Source organism: Maudiozyma barnettii (assembly GCF_903064755.1).
Source record: "Maudiozyma barnettii strain CLIB 1767 genome assembly, contig: KABA2_04, whole genome shotgun sequence".
Classification (NCBI taxonomy): domain Eukaryota; kingdom Fungi; phylum Ascomycota; class Saccharomycetes; order Saccharomycetales; family Saccharomycetaceae; genus Maudiozyma; species Maudiozyma barnettii.
Genome location: NW_024545241.1, coordinates 258236 through 283080, shown reverse-complemented (window position 1 = coordinate 283080; position 24845 = coordinate 258236). Strand labels below are relative to the sequence as shown.

The 24845-nt window shown below is 33.4% G+C and overlaps 13 protein-coding genes across 13 annotated transcripts; 4 read left to right on the top strand and 9 right to left on the bottom strand.

Annotated features, from left to right (window-relative positions):
* Nucleotides 1–2: 2 nt before the first annotated feature.
* MNP1 (mitochondrial 54S ribosomal protein bL12m) lies at nucleotides 3–554 on the bottom strand (the record flags this gene model as incomplete). Its single annotated transcript, XM_041550199.1, has 1 exon — nucleotides 3–554. The coding sequence occupies one exon, from the start codon at nucleotides 552–554 to the stop codon at nucleotides 3–5; it is 552 nt and encodes a 183-aa protein (XP_041406133.1).
* A 477-nt stretch (nucleotides 555–1031) lies between these two features.
* Nucleotides 1032–1400, top strand: RPB9 (DNA-directed RNA polymerase II core subunit RPB9; the record flags this gene model as incomplete). Its single annotated transcript, XM_041550198.1, has 1 exon — nucleotides 1032–1400. The coding sequence occupies one exon, from the start codon at nucleotides 1032–1034 to the stop codon at nucleotides 1398–1400; it is 369 nt and encodes a 122-aa protein (XP_041406132.1).
* Nucleotides 1401–1850: 450 nt separating this feature from the next.
* AFT1 (DNA-binding transcription factor AFT1) lies at nucleotides 1851–3785 on the bottom strand (the record flags this gene model as incomplete). The annotated part of the gene is made up of 1 exon (XM_041550197.1): nucleotides 1851–3785. One exon carries the CDS (start codon nucleotides 3783–3785, stop codon nucleotides 1851–1853), a length of 1935 nt encoding a protein of 644 aa, XP_041406131.1.
* A 938-nt stretch (nucleotides 3786–4723) lies between these two features.
* On the bottom strand, nucleotides 4724–5410 carry KABA2_04S02794 (uncharacterized protein; the record flags this gene model as incomplete). The annotated part of the gene is made up of 1 exon (XM_041550196.1): nucleotides 4724–5410. The coding sequence occupies one exon, from the start codon at nucleotides 5408–5410 to the stop codon at nucleotides 4724–4726; it is 687 nt and encodes a 228-aa protein (XP_041406130.1).
* Nucleotides 5411–5646: 236 nt separating this feature from the next.
* Nucleotides 5647–8148, bottom strand: HSF1 (stress-responsive transcription factor HSF1; the record flags this gene model as incomplete). Its single annotated transcript, XM_041550195.1, has 1 exon — nucleotides 5647–8148. The coding sequence occupies one exon, from the start codon at nucleotides 8146–8148 to the stop codon at nucleotides 5647–5649; it is 2502 nt and encodes an 833-aa protein (XP_041406129.1).
* A 1073-nt stretch (nucleotides 8149–9221) lies between these two features.
* On the top strand, nucleotides 9222–10253 carry MPS2 (Mps2p; the record flags this gene model as incomplete). The annotated part of the gene is made up of 1 exon (XM_041550194.1): nucleotides 9222–10253. One exon carries the CDS (start codon nucleotides 9222–9224, stop codon nucleotides 10251–10253), a length of 1032 nt encoding a protein of 343 aa, XP_041406128.1.
* A 1962-nt stretch (nucleotides 10254–12215) lies between these two features.
* Nucleotides 12216–13782, top strand: RPL7A (60S ribosomal protein uL30; the record flags this gene model as incomplete). The annotated part of the gene is made up of 3 exons (XM_041550193.1): nucleotides 12216–12226; nucleotides 12599–12692; nucleotides 13153–13782. 3 exons carry the CDS (start codon nucleotides 12216–12218, stop codon nucleotides 13780–13782), a joined length of 735 nt encoding a protein of 244 aa, XP_041406127.1.
* A 526-nt stretch (nucleotides 13783–14308) lies between these two features.
* On the top strand, nucleotides 14309–15880 carry DBP3 (RNA-dependent ATPase DBP3; the record flags this gene model as incomplete). Its single annotated transcript, XM_041550192.1, has 1 exon — nucleotides 14309–15880. The coding sequence occupies one exon, from the start codon at nucleotides 14309–14311 to the stop codon at nucleotides 15878–15880; it is 1572 nt and encodes a 523-aa protein (XP_041406126.1).
* A 197-nt stretch (nucleotides 15881–16077) lies between these two features.
* KXD1 (Kxd1p) lies at nucleotides 16078–16773 on the bottom strand (the record flags this gene model as incomplete). Its single annotated transcript, XM_041550191.1, has 1 exon — nucleotides 16078–16773. The coding sequence occupies one exon, from the start codon at nucleotides 16771–16773 to the stop codon at nucleotides 16078–16080; it is 696 nt and encodes a 231-aa protein (XP_041406125.1).
* A 283-nt stretch (nucleotides 16774–17056) lies between these two features.
* On the bottom strand, nucleotides 17057–17434 carry MPC1 (pyruvate transporter MPC1; the record flags this gene model as incomplete). Its single annotated transcript, XM_041550190.1, has 1 exon — nucleotides 17057–17434. The coding sequence occupies one exon, from the start codon at nucleotides 17432–17434 to the stop codon at nucleotides 17057–17059; it is 378 nt and encodes a 125-aa protein (XP_041406124.1).
* A 607-nt stretch (nucleotides 17435–18041) lies between these two features.
* MIY3 (Miy3p) lies at nucleotides 18042–19274 on the bottom strand (the record flags this gene model as incomplete). Its single annotated transcript, XM_041550189.1, has 1 exon — nucleotides 18042–19274. The coding sequence occupies one exon, from the start codon at nucleotides 19272–19274 to the stop codon at nucleotides 18042–18044; it is 1233 nt and encodes a 410-aa protein (XP_041406123.1).
* A 355-nt stretch (nucleotides 19275–19629) lies between these two features.
* KABA2_04S02618 (uncharacterized protein) lies at nucleotides 19630–21609 on the bottom strand (the record flags this gene model as incomplete). The annotated part of the gene is made up of 1 exon (XM_041550188.1): nucleotides 19630–21609. The coding sequence occupies one exon, from the start codon at nucleotides 21607–21609 to the stop codon at nucleotides 19630–19632; it is 1980 nt and encodes a 659-aa protein (XP_041406122.1).
* A 493-nt stretch (nucleotides 21610–22102) lies between these two features.
* Nucleotides 22103–24487, bottom strand: SCY1 (Scy1p; the record flags this gene model as incomplete). The annotated part of the gene is made up of 1 exon (XM_041550187.1): nucleotides 22103–24487. One exon carries the CDS (start codon nucleotides 24485–24487, stop codon nucleotides 22103–22105), a length of 2385 nt encoding a protein of 794 aa, XP_041406121.1.
* Between the last annotated feature and the right edge of the window lie 358 nt (nucleotides 24488–24845).

The following is a 24845-nucleotide window of genomic DNA, read 5'->3' as shown; positions in this document are numbered from 1 at the left end:
AATCATTCCATACTGACCTTAGCACCCAGTTTCTCTAGGGTTTCCTTCATTGCGTCAGCATCTGCCTTGGAGACATTATCCTTAACAATCTTGGGAGCGGCTTCGACGAACTTCTTGGCTTCCACAAGAGAAAGACCAAGGACAGATTTGATCTCCTTTATGATCTTAGCTTTACTCTTAGCATCAAAACTCTCAAGTTTTACAGCAAATGTAGATTTTTCCTCCTCCTTTGGAGCTTCTTCGGCAACGCTAGCACCTGCATCACCACCGGCAACACCTGCACCACCGAATGCACCCATTGGTGCCATTGGTGCGATATCTGGAATATTAAGTTTAGTTTTCAATTCAGTTATAAGTTGCGAAGTCTCGAGGATAGTAAGCTTGGAGATAGAGTCTACAATTGTAGCAATTTTAGGATCTACTGGAGTGGCAACCGGGGTCGATGTGGCAGCAGCTGTGGTTGTAGCTTCGCTAGCAACTGTAGAGTTGAAACGGTAAATTTGCATCAAGGGACGTGCAATCCTTGGGGTAGAACGTCTGGCAACAGAAAGCATAGTTGTTGTTATTGTGATGATATAATGTGATCGTGATGGAGTATCTTAGATATATAATACTCTGTAAATTGTTATAACCTTTTCAAATAACTGTGTTGAGTCCCTTTATTGATCCAGTACCATCATAATATATCTTCAAACTTTGAAGCAGGGGAGTCGAAAACAAATATGAGAAGTAAATTTGTTACGAAGCTTCATTTCGCCAATTACTTTGAAAAAGAAAGAAGACCCGAATACCCTCAACATCGTGTTGCACGAGCCTGTTGTTGATGAAAAATTCCAAATTTCTTAAAAATGAACAAAATATTTGTAGAAATTTCATTTATAAGGATAAAGACATTATTATTGAGGTGTTGAATGAGGACTAGATGTATATAAGGGAAAGTGGAACGTGTGAGTGTGATTAAGTGAGTTACTATCTGTGGTTTGTGGTCGATAATACAGTGTTGCATAGGATAGTATTTGTTGAGAGAGAAGATGACTACCTTTAGATTTTGCCGTGATTGCAACAATATGTTGTATCCAAGAGAGGATAAAGAGAGTAGGAGGTTACTGTTTGAATGTAGAACATGTTCATATGTGGAAGAAGCTGGTAGTCCGCTTGTTTATAGACATGAACTTATTACAAATATTGGTGAGACGGCAGGTGTTGTGCAGGATATTGGGTCTGATCCAACACTACCGAGATCTGATAGGGAATGTCCCAAATGTCATGCTCATGAGAACGTGTTCTTTCAATCACAACAGAGAAGAGGTGACACATCCATGGTCCTTTTCTTTGTATGTCTAAATTGTTCACATATATTCACATCAGATCAAAAAAACACAAGAACACAATTCGAATAAGGAGGTATTTTCATCAAATAGGCTTATAAGGATGAAACTTACTGTAATGAAGCATCCATACACACACATATATATATATATATGTATTATACTATGTAATATTAAATTTACTAATAGATAAAAGAATAATGTTGTTTTTTTTGAAAAAATTAGAGTAAACAAATGTTGTCATTAATGAATATGTAGCACAAAAGAATATTGTGTATGTGTGTATCACTTGCTTTGGGTTGATAGTGATGAGTTATGTACATGTATGTATAACTAAAAGAAGAATTTGATTTTATTATTTTCAACTAATATCCTAGCGAAATATGTGGAGAAAGTTACAATTCCAAAATGTATGTATGCAGAGTGTGATGATAAATTATTTTCTATCCGGTTCTTTGTAACTAGGTTCCTTTTTTCTGCTTTCTTTTAAAAGAAAGTAATGAACCTTTATGATTAGTTTTATCAATGTGGTTGATACAAAGATGATAACCAGTTATTTATCTGATCGTCAGATTCATGAATCTTAACTAGTGGGTCGTCACTTACGTTCAGATGGGCTTGAATATTTATATCAGAGGGAAGATGTTCTGGTGGTTCATTCTTTATTTGATAGTTTTCCATATCAAAAACATCTCTTGACATTACACTGGGAGAAGGTGAGTTTGTTGTGTGCAAGATGTCCAGTTCTTTGTTCAAATATAACGGGCTACCTTTATGTGGAATACCTGTATGGTTTGGTTGGAGAATATTTGGTAAATGTTGCATCTGTGAATCATTTGAGCCATTTATTGGTTGCATTCCAACATTTCTTGCAATATGATGTGGACTTGAATAATTCATTGCCGGTGTATGATTAGAACCTAAACGACTTTGTGGTTCATTTAATATAGATTCTGTATGATTAATATAATCATTGTGGAACATAGATAATGATGAAACCGGTGTCAAATTATCAATTAAATCCAACTCAGTCCTAGTTAATCCATTATGATTTGTTTCGTTTGACGCTATACCATGAGATGTATCATTCTCTATTGTCGTTGGTGTAGTTGTTGATTGAATATTCATATTACCATTGAAGGATTTTGTGAAAATATTTGTAAAATCTATTTCATTCAGATCCATAATATCTTCAGATTCTGTTAATGTCATTGGAAGCAGACTCGAATTATTTGTATAAAGGAAATTATCCGTAGAATCATAATTTTTAGCTTGATCAAATGGATCATCTATGAAATCTGGTATATTAGAAACCGTTGGTAATTGATTTTCTTGTTTTATATTTGAATTTGAATTTGAATTTGATTTATTTTCGTTATTATAATGAACTGCAATGAATTTCTTTTTAGCTGTTTGTTGTAATAGAGAATCAGTTATTTTCTTTTTTAATTGTGGTTTATGAATCAAATTATTTTTGGTTGTTGTTGTTGTTGAAGATGATGTATTTGGTAACACAATATTAAAACTTTGAATTTCACTAGTCATACCACAATCACATGGAATCATTGTATTTTGAATTGGTAAATGAACTCTAATTCTATATTCCAATTCATCGAATTTCTTAATTGCTTCAACATCATTATCAGATTTCAATTTATCTTTAAATTTTTTATATTCTTCTGAATTTGGATTAAATTCCAAATCATGAGAATGTGAATTATTTAATACGACTATCCCCCATTTTTTCCTTTTTAAAGAATATGTGGCTCTTATTCTAAATGGACAAACATTAAATCGTGATACAGATCTTTTCTTTTTCTTTTTCTTCTCCTTTTTCTGTCCTGTTGAATCCTCCTGAGGTGAATCATCTTCCGAAGTATTGCTATTATTATGATCGTGTTTTGATAATTTTTCATGATGATCATTAGAAAACATAGGTTCTTTAGCATTTTTCCCTCTCTTTGAAGCTTTACATTTAAACACGACTTTTGTATTATCCGATCGTTCAATAACGAGTTCGATACCTTGAGGATAAAAAATTTTTTGTAACCACGGTTTAATATCTGCTTTATCCAAGAAGTTCGGTACCGGATCCAAATGAATCAATTTATTGTCTTCATTTTTATTATTTAACAAAGCTAAATGAATATTCTCCGGGTTTGTCACTGTTCCCAACGTCCCTTCAATGCTCACAGCATGGCCTTGCACCATTATATTATCATTCCCCGTGGGGGTCAGCACATTGTAATTATATTCGAGAAATGCATGCGAATGGCTATGTGAGGTATCATAGGGATGCGAATGTGTATGCGGTTGTGGGTATGGATGTGAATGTGAATATGAATCTTTCGACAGTTGTGATGGAATATGAGTCATTGTATCTATAGGTTTATTATCAATAATATTATCATATTGATTATTCCAATCAATATTGGGTACGAATGGAGGTGTCACCATTAGTATATATGTATATGATTATTGTATTATTAACGAAATGAATTATATTTATAACTATTGTAAAATTATGGATCATTCCAACAAAGAAAGTAAACTAATAAATAGAAATGAAGGTATTCTCTTATATGGTTATTATTTCGTTAAACAAAAAAAAAATCTGGTTGGTTGGTTGGTTGGTTGCTATAGTAAACCGTATGAAAATGAACAGTAATTCAGTTCAATTTGATGCTGTAATAAATTAATATTATATGAATTTCTTTTAAAACACGATATATTTCAAAAATGTGTTCAGAAACAAAATCAAACTCTTTAAACGGTATCTATAGTCGCATTAATTTAATTAATGCGATTAATTTACAGTCTGTGTGTTTTTCTCAATGATGTTGTCAAAATACAGATGATTATAATGATATATGTCTTTCTAATATCTAAATAATCAATGAGTAAAAAAAAAAGCAAGCATTTCTTAAGGGTACTTTGCAAATAGCAAATAGCAAATAGCAAATAGCAAGTAGCAAGTAGTTTACTAACTAGCGTGTCTGAGTTGTAGTAAGTCATATTAATTTAGTGCCCTCTAGTGAAAAATGCATCTCAACTAATCCAATGTTCTAATTACTTCAATTCTCCCTCCCTCTATAGCAGCTACACTAATTGTGCACCCTCAAACTACCCAGACACACACAGAACGAGCCCATTGAAAAATTTATCACCAAATTCCGCCATCGAGACAGACGAGACACCCGAATTTGTATGAGCCGTGCGTGCAGTGCACTGTTTTTTACATGGCACAACAAACTGTGTTACAGCTTTCGGGGTGCAGTTCTTAAACGGTGCGCGCCGGTAATCGTCGTTATACGTTTATTACTATTACGATTATTATATATGAAATGATTTATGTATGAAGAGTTTGTGGGCAGTGGCAGTGGAAGAAGGTGCGATCACTGGCTACGAGGAGGAGCCAATAAGAGTTGCTGTCTCATGTCAGCAATATGGAAATCTTGATTAGTCTTAAAAGAGCTGAAAAATCCTGATTCTTCTAATTTATCACAAGAGACATGAGTACGACGAAACTCTGTGAAATTTAGTTTAGTTTCATAATATGGTACTAAATCATGTTCGACTATGACACGAACAATGAACTCGTTGCAATTGGGGAACCTCTTGATGAAATCAGGTTTTGTACCTTGAAAGATATATATACCACCACGTTTAGTGAATGAACAAAATGCTGTCACTTCATATGCTTGCGCATTTACTTCATAGGGAAATGGCCTATAGGCAATTGTAGCCATAACATTTTCCATATGAAATCTATAATCTTTAATGTACGTTTCATTGATTTCATATAATATAAAATCAGCATTCTCTTCGGTGTCAATGATTCTCAATGGACCACCAACATCTTGAACATCTTTAATCATAATATATACTAGACATGTCTTTGGTTTTAATGATAAATCAGTGAAAAAGGAATCATTGTCATGAATACGTGGATTCACAACAATACCATATTTCACAATTTGTTTTCTATACCCTTCATTCACTACATATGTTAAATCTGCAATAGCATCCTCTGAAAAATTTTCTAATTGTTCAATTGGCAAAACTATAATATTATGTGTCATTTGTTAATGTTCGATGATTCGCTTGTTTTTATTAAATTAAAAACAAATAAAAATAAAATAGTTAGACATATTTCATAACATATTGTGTTTTATATCTATATCTTATATAACTTTTATTATTTTTAATATATATATATATATTTAGATTACTCATCGCATTTGGATTATTTTTATTATGCTTTTCATTTTTTTAGAAAACAAATTATTGCGAAAATCTTCTCGAAGATCACGTGAAATTATACGAATTTAGAACGTTTGAGGTTTGGTTCAGGCGATAATTCTTCAATTTTGGCATCATTAGATTTATTATCATTATTATTGTCTATTGATTTACGTTTACGGTTTGATGATCTTATATTATCAACAGAGTTCGTTGGTGCCGTGTCTGTCGGTAATGATGCCTCTCCAACATGTAATAACGTATTATCATCATAAAATAATGGTGTTAAACCCTCACCTTGTGATTCTTGTGTTGGATGAGATATACTGGCAGTAGTAGCAGTAGTATGTGTTTCTGGTAATACATCACTAGTAAAATAATCCTGTAAACTGAAGCCACTACCATTATCTTGTTTATCTTTAATTGGAGATAACCCTTTAACCATATCTTCTAAATGTTGAATACGAAGATCTTGCTCATCTATATTAGATTGGATATTCCCTAAAAATTTGGTTGATGCCATATCAGGATCATCACTTTTAATGTTGTTGTCCTCGTCATTGTCGTCTTTTGCTGACATGGTGGGGGGGTTTGTGGCTGGTTCAGTATCGTCTTCTTCTTCTTCTTCGTCATCATCATCTAATGGAAGTTCTGATATTTTACTATCTCTATTTAAATTATCAGGTGAAATTGTAGGTACATTAGTAGATGAACTAGAATTTGATCTGTTTTTCAATAATAATCGAGCCTTTTGACTAGGACGTGCAATATAATCATATGGATTATAAGAATTATATGTTTGAAAGTTTGAATAGGTATTATTGTCTTGTATACCTTCATTACTAGTATTATTATTGTTGTTGTTCGCCGTATTAAACTCATTGTAGATTTGTGTAGATGGAGAATCAAACGCTGGGTTACGTCTGTTGGTATTCCCCATATAGTAACTATTGTGATCATTTAAATCGATATTCGTAATGTTATTGTTGGTATTGTTACCATCTTTGGCATTCTTCTTAGTATTATCAATTACTTCATCAAATACATCTTCATGGAATCTTGAATTGCCCCCATCATTGAAGTCTGTATAACCATTAGAGAAACGATTGCTATTATTAGTACCGTTATTGTCGAACGTCGTATTTTTATCTATTGGGTTCACATTATTATTACTATTATTATCATTGTTACTGTTGTTGCTGTTGTTGTTGTCATTGTTGTTCGGATTGTTGTTGTTGCTACCCCCGTTCGTATCTGTAAAATTCATTATCCCATCCATTAACATCTTTTGATCCATATGAGGTACCATTGAAGTTAAAAATCTAAATATTTTTTCTAAAGTTTGCTGTTGTGTTCTATGACGATCACGAGCTACCATATTTTCTTTCCAAAGTAATTCATTATCTTTATTTATCCGTAACAAATCCTTAGATATTGCAATTTGGTTATATTTAATGGTCTCTAATTCATTCAACACTGTAGAGACATCCTTTTTAACATCCATCCCACTATACGTACTTGGTTCATTCATTAGATGTAGTATCGGTTTGTTATTGTTGTTGTTGTTGTTGTTATGATTGTTCTCCATACCTGTCATTAACCTATTGAATTCATTTCCTTCATTGAAATTGAAATTGCCATTGCCATTATTGTTGTTGTTGTTATGATGTTGATTTGCACTGTTACCTTTTTGTCTCATGATATTAATTAACAAATCTTCTCTGCCTCTAATGAAATTTGGATTTTCAAATTGCCACCTATCATCTGAACTGTTTTGAATAGATCCAGCTTTGACATCTTGAACTTTATGCCAACCATACATATTCAATTGTCTAACAAAACTAGCGAAATTTGAATGTTTAAAATATCTCGGAAGTACTTCATGTACAAATTCTTCTCTTCGTGTCACAATAAAAGATTGTCCATCATAGGACCATTGTATCAAATGTTCATTCGTCTCATCGTTCAACATACTCCATAATTTATTCACAAATGCAGGTCTTGTCTTATGTGGTTGTGGTTGTGATGGTTTTGACGATTGTTGATGTTGTTGTTGAGTGGTCATGCTTCCATACATTGTCTCCGTCATGGATGGGGCTCGTGTTGTTTGATGAATAGCTTGTTCCATCCTACTTTGATTAGCAGTAGAATGTGTCGGTGGTAAATCATTGGATAATCTACCGTTAATTATATTCATAGAATGTAATTCTTGTCGTGGAGGTTGTTGTTCGGATTGTTGTTGTTGTTGTTGATTATTATTATTATTATATATTCCAAGCATTCTATTATTATGTCTTACTAAGTCTGTCATTGGTTCATTCCGTAGCGTAATGGATTTATTATAAAGGGATTCATTCTCTATATTCGTACTAGTATTGTTATTGTTATTAATTGTTCCGTCTATAGTTTCAATATTCGACGGAGTATTAGAGTCATTGTTACTTGGAGTAATTATTTCATCAGGGAATAACTCAGTGGGTTGAAGGATTTTCTCTATCTCTTCGTCATTTAACATAGGCATATCCGTTGTTTGTCCATGATTATTATCAGGTTTAATTTCCTTTATAGTTTCCTTCATCGTATGAAGTCTTCGGAAAGTAAAAATGTATTGAAAGTGATGATAGTAAAAACCTTTTATTTATATATATTCTGTAATGGTAAGGATGCTATTATTAGTGCCATTAACCCATTTGAGTGACCTGTCTTTTGTATATGATACCCTTATGAATTACATAACAAGTTGCTCATTGTAGATGATGTATGTATCCCATTAGCAAGAACCCTCGCTATGTTTTTCCGTAAGAACAACGATATTTGTTATTATTTATTTCGGGTCTTTTTCCTCTCGTTGAAATTTTGAATTTCACGACAGAGAGACAGAAATGCGTGCCCTAATTATAAGCCCTAGGGATACCTTTCCCGATGGTGGGCAGTGGTGATGGGCGGTTTGTGATCCGTTTAGGAATGAGAAATGGAGATGATCATTTGATTGGTTTATAGGAATATTGTGTTTCGATATGGTAGGTTGGTAAGTGTCTAGTATTCAGTGTTAGTGTGTTGTGTATAGGATGGAACTGAGAGGTTTGTCATTAACAGCATATATAATGTATTACGATATTACAAGTCATACAAAAATATAAAAGATTGTGGGCTTACTATTAGTATACTTCTTGTTTCAGTCTCGATAATGTTCATAAAGTTAATAGAAAGACTGAGTCCATTTGGGTATCTTTCAAGTTTCAAAATAGGACTGTTTCCCTATAAAGTTGCAATGAGAAACAGCTACTATTTTGAAATAATAAAGAGTTACCTCATGGATTCATCATACCGGTTGTTATACTTGAGAGGCCCAACTCTAGAAGATATTATTCATTATCTTCTTGCTCTGTTATGTGCATTAATTATCACGACATATGAAAAGATTTATGTAAGGTTACCGTAAACGAACGCGCCTTTAAAACGCGAACAATTTTTATCATCATATAATTATATATATATATATATATATATATACAGATAGATAGAAAGACATAATTTATGCATAGGGAACAAACATACCTAATTGGATATAAGAGGAATACCATTACTCTTCGATCGGTTTGAATAGTATCATAAAATTGAACAATTGAAAAATAAAATACGCACATTATTATGTCTTCTAAGGACGAGTTATTCCAAAGTATATGGTTAGAGTTGGATAGTACCAAGAAAGGTTTTATTTATGGGAAAGATCTTCCAGATCTTGTCACTAAAACATTAGATGCATCTAATGGGAGTATTGAAACTATTGAGAAAGATAAAAGGTTGTTGCTTGAGAAGTTTGCAAAAGAGCAGTCTTATACAAAGTTATATAAAGTCATAGTGGATGATACTTTAAAGAAATTGATCGGAATGACATGTTCTGACCTTGTTTCTGATCGTAGTATTAATATTGTCAAACCATCAATACCCATAAGAAAAGTTGGGACAGGTGAAGAAAATAAGGATAAAAATGAATTATATGCCTTGAAACAACAATTGAGGGAAAAGGAAGTCATAATTAAATCGAAAGATGAAAAATTGGATGCTTTACAAGAAAATGTAGAATTATACAAGAAAAAATATGATCATTTAGTTGATGAATTCAAATATTATAAAAAGACAATAGGTAAACAGAGACGACTTTCTGAGGAGATGAATGTAAACTCTGAGAATTCGATATCGAGTGAAGAGAACGTAGAAAATAAAAATTTCGACCTTAGAAATGAGTTTTTCATTGAAGAATTTAGAAGACAAATTAATGAACAATCTAAAGTTATCAACAAATTAAAGGATCAAATACAAACCAACCCTGCAATATCTGGATATGATGGGACAAAGACTAAACAGAACAACTCATTTTATTGGAATAATATCCCTGTGTTTATATCGAGACAATTCACTACATTTTTAGTAATAATATCAGTATTAGGGTTTGTGTCGTCCCTATACTTTAGGTTTATAACAACCGACGATTCTCTTCTTATTGGTCTGGATAATGTGGATGGCGGAGAGAGTTGGTTTCGCCGTAATCCTTTAATTAGTAGTATCGATTGGTTAGTAGGAGAGAAAATTTCGGAAGATAATGATAATGGAGGAGCTTCATATAGGGAAATGACAAAGGAAGATATCGAGGCATATAATAAAATATTTTCGAGGTCATAAACCCGGTACCCTTTTTAGGAGGGCATTACTGGTATTGATTATCCAGTAGTAATTATATATCCCTATTTCATATTGCAGTTCAATATATTGAAATCTACAAATTATATTGTTTATTTATTTGGTTTTAGCTGGTACTTAATTGAATGCTTTTGAATTCTTATTTTTAAATATGAACGATTGAATTATTATTGTTTGGAACTAATATAATTTATTGTAAATATTTTTATTGTTGATTGAAGTTTTCTTAATATGAATCTTTTTTAATAATATTTTGATATGAAGTGGCTGTGGTATATTTATTTATAAACAGGTTATACAAAAAATCAACCGAATAATAAGAAGTTTCAAACTGTACCATCTTACATAATCTAGCTGACATTAGAATTCCTTTTTTCTGAAATTTAGTTTCTTATTTCTAACAATCGTTTTATTGTTTATATTTTTTATGTACAGCTTAGTAAGAAAAGTTAGAAAATTGAATTCGCTTCATTTCTAATAAAATATAAATATTTTTATAAATTGTATCATCAAAATTAATTACCATTAATTCTCATTAAAAAGACAAATCTTTCACTACATGATACTATTCACACACACAAAAAGAGCATTCTTAATTTTGCTTATTTATATTTCTCAAGAGCAGAAATCACCAACGTTTTTTTAACTGTCATATAATGGACAAGACCACCAAAAAGAACGTTTTAAGACTTAAGGATACTATTACTACATATCTGCTAAAGAAAATATACAACCGGTAGTGAAGTTTAAAAACCAAGTCATAATTATCAGTGAATATATCTTCTTCCCTTTCACCATATTGCAAATGATTATCAACCGTAATGACCTAATTGATATTTACGACGCTGACACTATTTGAAAAATGACCTAGTAAGGTTACGGCACCTGTCCGGCCGTTCAGTAAATTTTCAATTTCATTTTCAATTTTTTTCGCTTTTTCAATATTTTTTCAGTCACTTTACAATTACTATATAAACCGTCAAGGAAAACATAATTGTCAAAGAAATATTTTTATTTACTTTCTCATTTTACTACTCCAGTGCTACGTTTTCTTTTAATATTTAATAAATATCCAAACAAAGTTAAAATATAAAATGAAGTACTTGTGTACACCAGATAACTATAGAACGAACAACGAAAATGTCGAGGGTCATGTGAGGTCACGTAGCTAAGCATTTCAGTTTTCGGATTATTTTTATCGTAATATTTTTTACTTTGCAAAAACAAACATTATAATTTAGTGATGATATATGTCAATCTGACATACTAAGAAGTGACTAGCAAACTTTTGTTTGCGATGCTGTTTACTTAAATTACACCATCTTTCGGGGCTGATTTATTTTATAAATGTTTATTCTTATGTTCTTATTAATTTAAAGTTGTATCATTTTCTTCAATGTAACCTATGTGTCCTGTTTCTAATGTAAAAACTAGTATATGTCGTCTGAATAATAATGATGTAAACTTGATTATTGGAACAAATACAATACAACGATTCTGTCATATTTTCGTAAAAAGAGGCAAAATATATTAGGACTGCCTATATTTATAAAACCCATACATATTTTTAAACATCTGTGAACTCCATACACTATTTTACTGAGAAAATCTTATAAAAAAATAATTTTCTTGAAAATAACAAAAAAAGCTCGTAATAAAAAAACAAAAAATAAAAAATCCTCGCAAGCCCTAAGAAATTTATTATCGCTTTGTGAGATACCCAAGCACTGCTACTTTTTTTTTCATCTTTCGAATAATGTTGCAAATTGTTTGTCGCAATAGTATAGCAAAGGAATTTTGCAAAACTTTTCTTTAGAACAAGCAGATATATAAGCATCGCTTAATCGATATTTTAAGTTTCAGAATATTTCGTTATTATTTTGTAATAATTATCTTCTCTTTTGTACTAAGCTCAATCACTCAACCAAGCAAACAACTATTACAATGGCTGCTCAGTATGTTATAAGAATATTATTTTTGATTAAGTTACATTGAATATTTGAATTCACGTTTGGATATTTCAATTGTTTATTATTTCTTACATCTCTTAAAAAAGAGATGTAAAATAATTAGTAGGGGATTACCAATTTAATTTGGTCATAGATTTCTCATGTTGGATTTCCAGTTTTATGAATACTCTCATCTCAACTTTTTACCACCATTAAATTTTTGTTCATAAACTGTTAATCTTCCTGGTTGTCTCTGTCATTACTCCCTCGCGTCGAATGAAATGTGGTGTTTTCAGTTCGATGTAACTTTGTATCTCAATGCTCTTATTGAACTTTTTTTCTAACAATTTATGTATTTTTTACTTCTTATTTCAACAGAAAGATCCTAAAACCAGAATCCCAAGTCAAGAAGACTAAGGCTAACCAAAAGACTGCTGAACAAGTCGCTGCCGAAAGAGTTACCCGTAAGGCCGTATGTTTTTAAAATATTATTATCTATTCTCGAACTTACTTTCAATGCTGAGATTGTATTTTGTTAATTATCTGTGAGTTCACAGATAGGTACTAAGTTATATCCTTTCCATTATCACAATTTATTGTTTTTTCAATATGTTACACTTTTGTTTGAACCCGATATTTTTTGTAAGTGATGAAGAACATTTGTATCCCATATACACTATCGACTAGTCCTTGTGGCAATGCTGTCGTAAATTACACCATCTTTCGACTGATATTAATTATTTCGGATTATTTTTACAATAGTAACATCATGAAAAGGCATATTGTTTTGAGTCAAATTTGGATATATTCTTTGCTACCATTGCAATAAATCTTAACAAGAAGTAGTTCTACCGATTCAAAAATAAATTACTAACAATATTTATTTCTACTTTTTTCATCTTTAAAAAAGAGAAATTCCTTTTTATAATTAGGCTAACAAGGAAAAGAGAGCTATCATTCTGCAAAGAAACGCTGCTTACCAAAAGGAGTACGAAACTGCTGAAAGATCTGTCATCCAAGCTAAGCGTGATGCTAAGGCTGCTGGTTCCTTCTACGTTGAAGCTCAACACAAGTTGGTCTTCGTCGTCAGAATTAAGGGTATCAACAAGATTGCTCCAAAGCCAAGAAAGGTTCTACAACTTCTAAGATTGAACCAAATCAACTCTGGTACTTTCGTCAAGGTCACCAAGGCTACCGTTGAATTGCTAAAGTTGATTGAACCATACGTCGCTTACGGTTACCCATCCTACTCTACTGTTAGACAACTTCTATACAAGAGAGGTTACGGTAAGATCAACAAGCAAAGAGTTCCTCTATCCGACAACGCTATCATTGAAGCTAACCTAGGTAAGTACGGTATTCTATCTATCGATGATTTGATTCACGAAATCGTCACTGTTGGTCCACACTTCAAGCAAGCTAACAACTTCCTATGGCCATTCAAGCTATCCAACCCATCCGGTGGTTGGGGTGTTCCAAGAAAGTTCAAGCACTTCATCCAAGGTGGTTCTTTCGGTAACCGTGAAGAATTCATCAACAAATTGGTTAAGTCCATGAACTAAGCGTATTAAAAATTGAATAATATTATCAATTACCAATTTTTTATATATGTATAGTTTCTAGTTTTTAACAAGTTTGAATTTTTTAACTCTCTTTATTTTTTTGAGAAGTTTCACATAAGGAGGTCTATATATTAAAGTTTTGCCTATGTAGCATTTCATATTCTGTACAATATTACATTTATCAATCATTAATTTTTTACCTTCAAATGTTCTATATATGAAATATTCTGTCTGTATACATTGCAGTCTTTTGAATCGATCGTTACGAATTTATAAGTATATACGTCTCGTTCCAGTTGTAAGAAAACTGCGCAGCGTGTTTAAAAATTTTTCTATGGAAGCTGAAAATTTTTCGTTTGCTAGATGCTCATCGCGCTTATTATTATGTAACTTATTCTAATTCTGCATACATACAAGATATTTAGTTACCTTATATATATAATTAAATTGCTGGAAGGGTTATTGTGGATGGTTAATCTTTATTACATAATGCCTAAGTGAATAAAGACAAATACAGTATCACAGTATGAGTAAAGACGAGATCAAAGACAGAAAGAGAAAGGTTGAAGGTTCCGAGGTGACCGAACATAAGACAAAGCACCACAAGAAGGAAAAGAAGCACCACAAGAAAGAAAAGAAGGAAAAGAAGGAAAAAAAACATAAGAAAGAAAAGGAATCTGAAGAAACTGAAACTACTGCCGAACCAGTTACTGAATCGAAGCCAGTTTCTAATACTTCTGGTTACGTTCAAAATGAGGAATTGACCAACGTTGCTCAATCCGAAATTGATGAATTTTTAAAAGAGAATGAAGTTGCTATTGAAGATCCAGCTAAGATGAACTTACGTCCATTACTATCATTTTCTCATGTTTCCTTAAACAAAGAAATTCAAAGTGAAATTGCTAAGTTCCCTAAACCAACTCCAATTCAAGCCGCTTCATGGCCATATCTATTATCCGGTAGAGATGTTATTGGTGTTGCCGAGACTGGTTCTGGTAAGACTTTTGCTTTCGGTGTTCCAGCTGTCAATGCATTAGTTCAAAATGGTGATAACAAGAAGCAATATAACGGTATCAAGGTTCTTGCTATCTCCCCAACTAGAGAATTGGCTTCTCAAATTTATGATAATTTAATCATTTTAACTGATAAAGTTGGTTTAGAATGTTGTTGTGTCTATGGTGGTGTTCCAAAGGATGATCAAAGAAGGCAATTGAAGAAGTCCGACATAGTAGTAGCCACTCCAGGTAGACTATTGGACTTGTTACAAGAAGGTTCTGTCGATCTATCTAATGTCAACTACCTTGTCCTCGATGAAGGTGATAGAATGCTGGAAAAGGGTTTCGAAGAAGATATTAAAAGAATCATCGGTGAAACTAACTCCAAGAAGAGACAAACTCTTATGTTCACAGCTACCTGGCCAAAGGAAGTTCGTGAGTTAGCCTCCACTTTCATGAACCAACCTGTTAAAGTCTCTATTGGTAACAGAGACGAACTGACAGCTAACAAGAGAATCACTCAAATTGTTGAAGTTGTTGACCCACGTTCCAAGGAAAGAAAACTGTTAGAATTATTGAAGAAATATCATTCCGGTCCAAAGAAGAATGATAAAGTGTTGATTTTCTGTCTTTACAAGAAGGAAGCTGCTCGTGTTGAAAGAAACTTGCAATATAACGGTTACCAAGTATCCGCTATTCATGGTGATTTAACACAACAACAAAGAACCCAAGCTCTAAATGAATTCAAGAGTGGGAAATCCAATTTGTTACTAGCTACTGATGTTGCTGCTAGAGGTCTTGATATTCCAAATGTCAAGACTGTTATCAATTTAACTTTCCCATTGACTGTTGAAGATTATGTGCACAGAATCGGTAGAACTGGTAGAGCCGGTCAAACCGGTACTTCTCATACTTTGTTTACAGATCAAGAGAAACATTTGGCTGGTGGTCTGGTCAATGTATTAAACGGTGCCAACCAAGCCGTTCCAGAAGATTTAATCAAATTCGGTACTCACACTAAGAAGAAAGAACATGGTGCATACGGTGCTTTCTTTAAAGATGTCGACATGTCTAAGAAACCAAAGAAGATTACCTTCGATTAGAAAATACAAGAATTATTTTGATATGTATTAGATATTATTAACTTCCTTACCACACCCATTTTATGTAACATATAATCTATAAAAAATAAAATACACTAAAAACGAAAGATGATATACTTTAAGTCTATACTTTGAGATCTAATTCTTAAATTTATACCCATGGGTGGGATCATTAGTAGTATAACATCATAAGCAGATTATGAATCCTCCTCAAAATGTCTCTCTAAAACTTTATCTCTTGCTTGATTAAATTCTATTGGGTATTCTGTACCTAACATACTATTTATTTCATCAATTTTCTTTCTTGAATAATCTAAATTTTCTTTCAATTTATTAGACACTACAACACCAGATTCATACCTTTGTCGTAAATGTAATAGTTTTTCCTGTGTTTTATCTATTAAATCCTTCAATTCCAAACTCTTAAAATTTATTGTACCTGAAATTCTTGTCTGTAATGCCAACGTTTCTGAAAAGTCTGTTTCTTCAATTGCATGAGACAGAGAATCAAATATGTATTTAGAGATATCAATCATTGCTGGCGGTGTATCATTCCCATTATCTATAGTAGTTAATTTATTAGCCAGGGGTAAGTTTTCATGTAAGAATTCATCAGTGCTAGCCTCATTGAACTCTGAAGACATTGCACTATCAACAGCACCAAACGATCGAGAATCCAACGGTGATATAGATCGTACTGCATCATCATCACTCTGAGAAGTATTACTGCTAGATGAATCCTCATCAGATTGTCTCATAGAGGATGAATAGTCTGTATCATCGTTAATTATAGGAATCACATATGTTTGAGAGCTTATACTGGGAGTATGAGACCTTCTTGACTCATTGACGGGGATGTCACCACTCTCATAACTTCCATCACTGTTTATCATTTCTTCGTACTTATAAATAGATATTTTATATCGTAGACTTGACTCGTTATATTGTCGCTATTCTCTTTGTAAATATATGATGACACTCTTCTTTATTTAGCTTGTTTAAATAATACTAAGGTATTTTTTTTTACGTAGTTGCCAAATGTAATTATTGGCCCTTAACTTCGAAAATGACACAGATTTATTGTTTTACAGATACATATATATATATATATATAAATTAAGTGGAAGGTTCCAGAGCCTGACACGTAGCAGTAGCAGTAGCGGTAGCAACTACCACTCAGGGTTGTTGTTCATATTTAGATGCTATCTTAGCTTTTTCTTCATCCGATGTAAAGTATGTGTAATTGAGATATCTATAACCTTGTCCCATTTGAGCAATTTCATTGGTCAAATGACATCCAAACAACAAGTAGTTCTTTGGTGACACAGCCAACGCATACCTCATAAAGACACCAGAGTAAGCAATCAATGCAAATGTCATTGGACCCGATATCAAAGTCGGATCCTTCTTTAGATCATATATGGCGGCAATTGGAATCCCGAAGTTGGAAACAGGTCCCCAAAAATGAGTTGTAAATACGTATTTCATGGTCTCTTTGTTAATGTATTTTTGAATGAACGAACGCATAGCGGCACGTTGAACTGGCTGAGACATTTCGATATTCTATTTTGATGTGTGTATATAACGATATATCTTCCTTTTCTCTTTTCTTAGATGGTTGCTGTTAGGAAAAATCTGTTATACAGAACTTTTCTTAACTCAATTTATAACTAATTCTATGACCCCAAATTTGTTATACTTGAATCCACAAATAGAGTTTTTAATATAGCAATTGACAAATTGATAACTTACTGCACTCCCCTCATCTGCCATCCTCATTGTCAGAAGGGGTCAAACCAAGTCGTTAATATTAGACAGTTTAGATCACAAATTTCATCCCGCGTAACGAAATTTGTTTTGGGATTTTTCTGCTTTTCGGTTGAGCAACTGCGCCTGTTTGTGTGAACTGGTCCTGTTGGGCCAACCAGAGGTGAAAGCGTTACAGGACCAGCACCACGACGAAGGGTTGAGTCATGTTTACAACAATAATGACGACAATTATGTGTATTCCAGTGTGTCTGGGTCGGCTAATAGTCTGATATATATATATATTAAAATGTATGTTTATATTGTGTTACATTAGATTTGCAATAGGGCTGTAGCTGCGGCTGGGAAGAGATGAAGTTGAGAGTGATGACAATATAGTGTACAATTGTTCTTTCTACATAATGATACAACTCTTCTTTTTCTTGTGTTTCTTATTCTCACGAATAGCATTATTGATATTCCCTCCTTCCAAAGTACTATTTTCGACGTTCTCATTACTGTTTTTATTCTTCTTCCCACCTAAGAAGAAGCTCTTACGTTTAGACTTCTTTTGTTCTGTCTTCTTTTGTTGTTGTTGATGGCTTGCCTGCATCAAAGCAATTCCTTGCATACGATCCGCAGCAACTCTATCTTCTTCCTCTTGTAACATTCTTGCTAGCTCTTCATCATCTTCCATTTGCCCCGCTGGTGGAGCACTAGATTGAGGTAAATGTGACATACCACCATCGTAGGCGGTGCCATCATTTGGATGATCATCATCACCGAATGGGTTTGAAACTTCTGCAGTTAAATTCTGTGCACTAGTAACGTTACTTGCTGTGGCTGGAATAAATGAACCTGTTTGATATGTATCCTGACTACCGTTTACTGACTTCAACGACTTCCACACCACATCACTGTTTAATTTATGAGCATAATCACTCACCAAAGTATATAATTCACCGTTGTTCTTGTATAATGTATAGAAATGCTCATTTCTGTATAGGACGGCAAACGATCTTTCCACTAACAATTCCTTTAGATGTTCAAGACCATACTCTGTGAACTGAGATGCAGACCTAGCCAAAAATGATTTCAAATATGTGGCATCTTCAACAATTTCACGTTGTTCCGCATCCAATCGTTGCTGTTGTTCTAGTTTCATCAAGTCGTAGGATTGGACTATAATTCTTTGTGCCTCCTGATACGAATATTTCGAGACATGTTCAGAAGCTACTGGATCTCTTGCACTATCGAAGATCCAACCATGGACTATACCGGTACTGTACAATCTAAATATTGAAATCTCAACGCTGTCTTCGAAGGATCCGTTAAATTCAGGGTTAACCATCAGTCCATTCTGTAACTGAGGTAGGATTTGTAACAATTGGTTTATATTGGTGTTAATACCATTGGGGTTTTGAATACCGATGTTAGCCAGAGTCTCAACAAGTTCATACATCGCAACAGAACGTTTGCTACCGACGAGATTGATTAGATTTCGTGCAAAACTAGATAAACTTGGAGATAACAATAGTACATTAGTCAAAGCCACTAGTGCACTGGGTTCTTCATCGTTGGTTTGCAATAGGATGTAGTGGCTACTTCCATTGACACTGATCTCCTTGGTCTCGAAATTGACATTCATCTTGTAACTATTTTATATTAATAAACAACACACTTATTATTACCTGTGGATATATCGCCTTCCTCTTGTTATTTAGGAAGCCCCCTCTTTGCTCGAGAACTGCTAACCCTTATTTATTTGTTCATTTATAATGCAAATAACCTTGTTAGAAAAGATAAACTGAAAGTTCGCCTTAATTGAGTGAAACTGTCTCAGAGTAGCCTGTGCGTGGACTAATCTCGCGGTCCGTGGTAAGCTCGGCTGTTGTTGTGTAGTTACAGTCTGTAAATAATAAAGAGAGACAGAAAGCAAGAGTCAATGTTGCTACGTGAGTTTGTATTCTTTTTCTTAGTTATTTATATAATGTATGAATGTATTATAATCTATTGTTGTTGTAATCCATTATGAATTCTGCATTTATGCACTTCAATTCCTTGTTTATTACTTTACGCCCGATAGTTTCATCATAGTGCATGCCGAACGATGCTGAGTTATCGTCCGGTTGAGCCCAACTCATAGGAGAGGGACCCCATGATGGAGTATAGCATATTTCATTCCATTCACATTTACGGTCGCATTTATAATCCAATGCAATCCAGTTCAATTTTGAGATCAAAGAAGATATTAGTTCGCCAGATTTCTTGATTGCATTTTGTGCATCGATTTTATCCTCACCATAATCACTAGTTTTTGTACCAAGATCTGCAGTGACAATTGGCATCAACATATCATGTATATTGTATATTGTATCGACCACTTCAGTTACCACATTGACTGCAGATGACCAGATCAAATAATCTGAATCTGTCACTAAATCTGCTAGTGGTCTTGTATACTGATACACAGCAAATTGTCTTCCAAATCCAAATTCTCCAGAGTTTCTGGTTGATATCATGACAGCGTTGTCATTACCTGTAAATCTATTCACAAAATTTAAAGTATATCTTGTAGTCTTGAGTGCCATTTGGCTAATGGTCATCTCTGATTGATCAGGGTTTAGAATATTATCCATCATCTTTATCATAGGAGCAAATTTATCTACAATTTCATCTATAACTTGTTGCCAGTTTGTTGACAACTCAGGGTAGAATCCGTCATTGTGTAAAGAAGTCTCTAGGTCATTGACTAATAGTAGTTGTTGTTCAAAACTGAAATGATCATTCAATAATCTACGATTATTAGGATTAATATCCCCAAGGGTACGATTTATCCCAGTGATTAAATATCTATAATCTAATTGAATTCTATTATCTCCAGAATCATGAACGATACCTGCTCTAATTTGATCAAACCCTCTCATTGAGGAATATTCATCTAGAACAGACTGCCAATAATCTTCTTGATCCATAATTTCACTTTGTTTTTCGGTAAGTTCATTCTCAATCAGTTTTCCCTCACCATCAAGAGGCCAACCAGTGGCCTTACTAACATTAGCGGGAGCAGGTAATCCTAATACATCATTTAGATTCGGTATTGTAATATTAGATACTAATTCAGTACTACCATTCAAGAAATCACACAAAACTACTTCAAACCCTACTTCTACTCTAATAAATCCATCAAGACCAAATGGCATACCCCACTTACATATTCTTTCAGCATACAATCTTTCCGCCATCACAAATTTCTTCCCTGAATCAGAATTGTCCTGATCATCATCATTATCGTTTTTTCCATCTCCATTTTCCATCTTGTATGCAATTACATCAGATAATAACTTTTGGGTATCCATCTCACCTGTCTCCGATTTGGCTGCAGATGCGCCATCCAAGTAAATCATTTTATTTAGATCTCTGGTGGCTCTAAAGGTTAAGAAATGTTTTCTATCCCATTTGAACTCCTTAGGAGGTTCGGGCGGTTCAGACGAAGCATCGTCCTTCTTCTTTCCAATTCCCGGTGGACCATGATGATTGAAGTTACTTGCATTTCTACCATACCGTTGACCATGCATAGCAAAATTATAACTAAATTCATGATCCATGGCTAACCATTCAAGACCAGTTGGAATATCTTTTCCACCCGCATGATACATTAAAGTTCCCTTCGGTATCATTGCAGGGAAATATGAAAGACCAATTGGATGTATATCTGAACTTGCTTGTCTTAATGCAGCATATACAGCATTGAATAATGTAGTACTATTTGTAATATCTATAGGTCTCAATAATTCTGTGTATGTCTCCCAGGTAACCTTTTGGTTGGTAGTTTCATCCTGGTTTGCCGAGGGACTATAGTCATAAAGTTTACCTAACACAAACACATCCTTATAGCTAATATATGCAGAGCTGAGTATTGTAATAAACGTGATGAGAGTAAGTAGTATCACCACTGTAGCACTTCTGTTATTAGAAAGCATTTTCTACACCAATTGGTAGCAAATATCAATTTAAAAATAGCGAATAACGAATGCTATAATTAACTTCGAGGTATTATCAATAATGAAACCCATCCAAACCTTGAATCTAACGTGTAAATAAATAATATATGCTATCTTTTATATCTAAATATGTATTGGATGTTACATAACATAAGAGGAAGGACTGTCAATCCATGCGATGAAAAAGAAAAAAGAAAGAAAATGTCCTGTCTGGAGGGTTGCCCAGTTGTGCGAATGTTTCTTAACGGAAAATTCAATTGCCCCATATAAAAGTGAGCAAAAAGTCTTGGCAAAATTCAAGGATCATAAAAGATTTAAATTTTGTTGTGCATATGATATTGAATTCACCATTCCTTGGGGGAATATCGATGACCTATTCTGATTCATTTCCCTTCTCGGAGGAGTAAAAAAGATAATGAGCCTCCTTTTGAAATCAGGCAAAAAACTAAACAATTATCTAAGTTAGAGCATCTCATATCAGAGAATCTGACGTTCTTGTTGAGCCGTATGCAGTCGAGGTCGGTGTATCCTTTCTATTAGGAGTCAACAGCATATCGGAGAAACCAGGAGGCAGAGAACCACTGGATGCATTTGGTTGCAATGGTTTGTGGGATAGTTGTGTTGAGGAAACGAAATTATCAAAATCATCGTCCTCGTCGTTTGTAGTATCATGATATGATATTTTCAGAGATGTACGTACCGATTTGGTTGGTCCTTGAGGTGTAGACGCCATCACCGAAGGATAACCTAAGTTACTAACAGGAGGGCTTTTAACGTTAGTAGGAGGATTCGTCATGGAAGACATTGGAACCGAACTTGGTGGGTGTTTATTTGTCGTAATATTAATCTTCTTTTTAGGATTCATAACTGGCGCAGTCACACTTCTACTAGCTATCAAATCCGGATCCTCATGTTTTTTCGACTCATTTTCTTGAATAATCTTTGTGAAACCTTTGGAACTATCCATTTCACGGATTGATGGCATATCTGACAGTTTTTCCATATGCTCCTTTTGAATATCACTGGATAATTTATTGATGATCTTTATAAACTGCATATAATCAGCTTTTCCCAGAGTAGAGGCCATAGAATAGGTCCATAAGAGAGGTAATAATTGGTCTACTAATGTGTCTTCGTCAGTAATCAATTGTGGAATCATTTCAAATAATTTTAGAGATTTCATTAGGATCCTAGCATCTCTTGTCTTCATGGTCTTAAATAATGGTAAAATACTATCATTGCAAGTAAATTTATCAATCGTTTTCGTAGTTACCATTGTCTCAAAACAGTCAACACATGATACCTTAACGGTAAGGCTTGTAGTCTTCACAAAAAGTTTAGATAAAAGAGGTAATAAAAAGTTTTTCACATTGGCAAAATCATAACTCTCAAGGATTAACTTAATTTGATTCAAAACATTTTCTTGGACAGTAATACAATTTTCTTTGATATTGTCCTGCAAAGTATATGTTAACAAAGGGTTCAAAATTGCATCTAAAAAATCGGTAGTCCGAATCTTCTCCTTAAGTACTTGAAGGTTATCCACTAAGCTGTCAGTCGCATTTTCCAATAAAATTTGGAAATTGATCTTATCGGATATTACAGGTAAGATCTTTTCACTAAATGATAATTGGGACAACGTAGACCCTATCTTAATGATAATTTCAAGGTCCTTGGCCACACATCTACTATCCACAGGGTTTTCACTGCACAACAGATTAATTAATTCTAATAAAACAGGTAAAAATTTCTTTTGTAAGATAGTACTTGGAAATTGCGGTAGCAATTCAACCAGACCATCTAAGAAGACAAATTTTTCTTCATTTGATTTTGTAGGGAGCCCATCAAGAAAATTTAAAACTTTTATTAATGGATCATGGAAAAATTCACTATCTGCAAATTCTGAAATATTATCGTAACGAGAATAAATATCTCTGGTCATTAACTTTGGTATACAAGGTTTTAATTTTGGAGGTAGTTTATTAAATATATTATCCCATGACATTGAACTGATCTTTTTTTCAAGTTTCTTATATTCATCTTTGTATTGACTAGTGGAATTTTCTGTTTTTAGAAGTACGTTTTTACCATTGTATAAAAAATTCATCAATAACCCCAGGGAGAAGTAATCATTCTTAAAAGAAACTGTGTTTTCAAATATTAGTTCTGGAGCGGTGTAATCTAAATTTAATGTCATGAATTTCGGAGTTCTTGGATCATATTGGGGAAAATAATAATCTGCTGTACTTGTACCTTGTGGTAGCTTAAATAAGTGTCCTAGACCAGAAAGTTTCCAATCTGAATTATCATTAATAAAAATTGCATTTGGTCTAATATTTAAATGAACAGAACTAGCTCGATTATGGATGAAATCTAACCCGTTCACTATTTGTAGTATACCTCGTTGAATAACAATGTCTTCTTTTATATGGCCCTTCAAAAAATCCTGTTCTTCGGTGTCATCATTAGAAAAGACAGTTTCTAAGGTGCCAGTAACATACTCTGTAACAAACATAAAATTTTTACTATGTTCTTCTAGAGGTTCCACAAGGGTCAAAATATTCGGATGCTTTAGTTTTGCTAAATTATTTACTTGATTTCTCAATATATCGTAACCCTCTTGAATAAATTTCTTATCATGAGAAGATGATTTTGATTTAATAATATTGAACCTTAGAAGATAATTCTCAAAGTTCTTCTTATCGAATATGAATACCGAAACTTTAGCAGAATTGGAAGAACTAGGAGCATTTTTCAAACGTCCTGTATATACATCCCATGACCCTGTCACAAAAGTAGGAGATGAGGAGAATGAATACTTGGAACTGATACCACCTTTAGACGACCAAAACCCCATCATTGGATAGCCTATTAATATGTATTAAAGTTTTCTTTCTGATTTAAAAACTTGCAATATAATGCTGATACTTGGGAGCCAATATACAATAGATAAAACACAACTTGAGTAACAGACGACTAATAAGGTAGACTTCCAAAGTTATGTCCCTTTAACTTAAGTTTGACACTATTTATTGACTATTAGAAGACGCAACGAAAGTGAAGAAAAAAAAGACGCCTTATGAAAAATTCACGTTATTGTTAGCAAACAATTGGTTTATTGTCTTTAAATTGGGATGTATTGTATGTACATATGAATATATTTACAACTATGAACTACTGAGTGCAAGTCGATTCTCCACCTTCTATAAAATTAA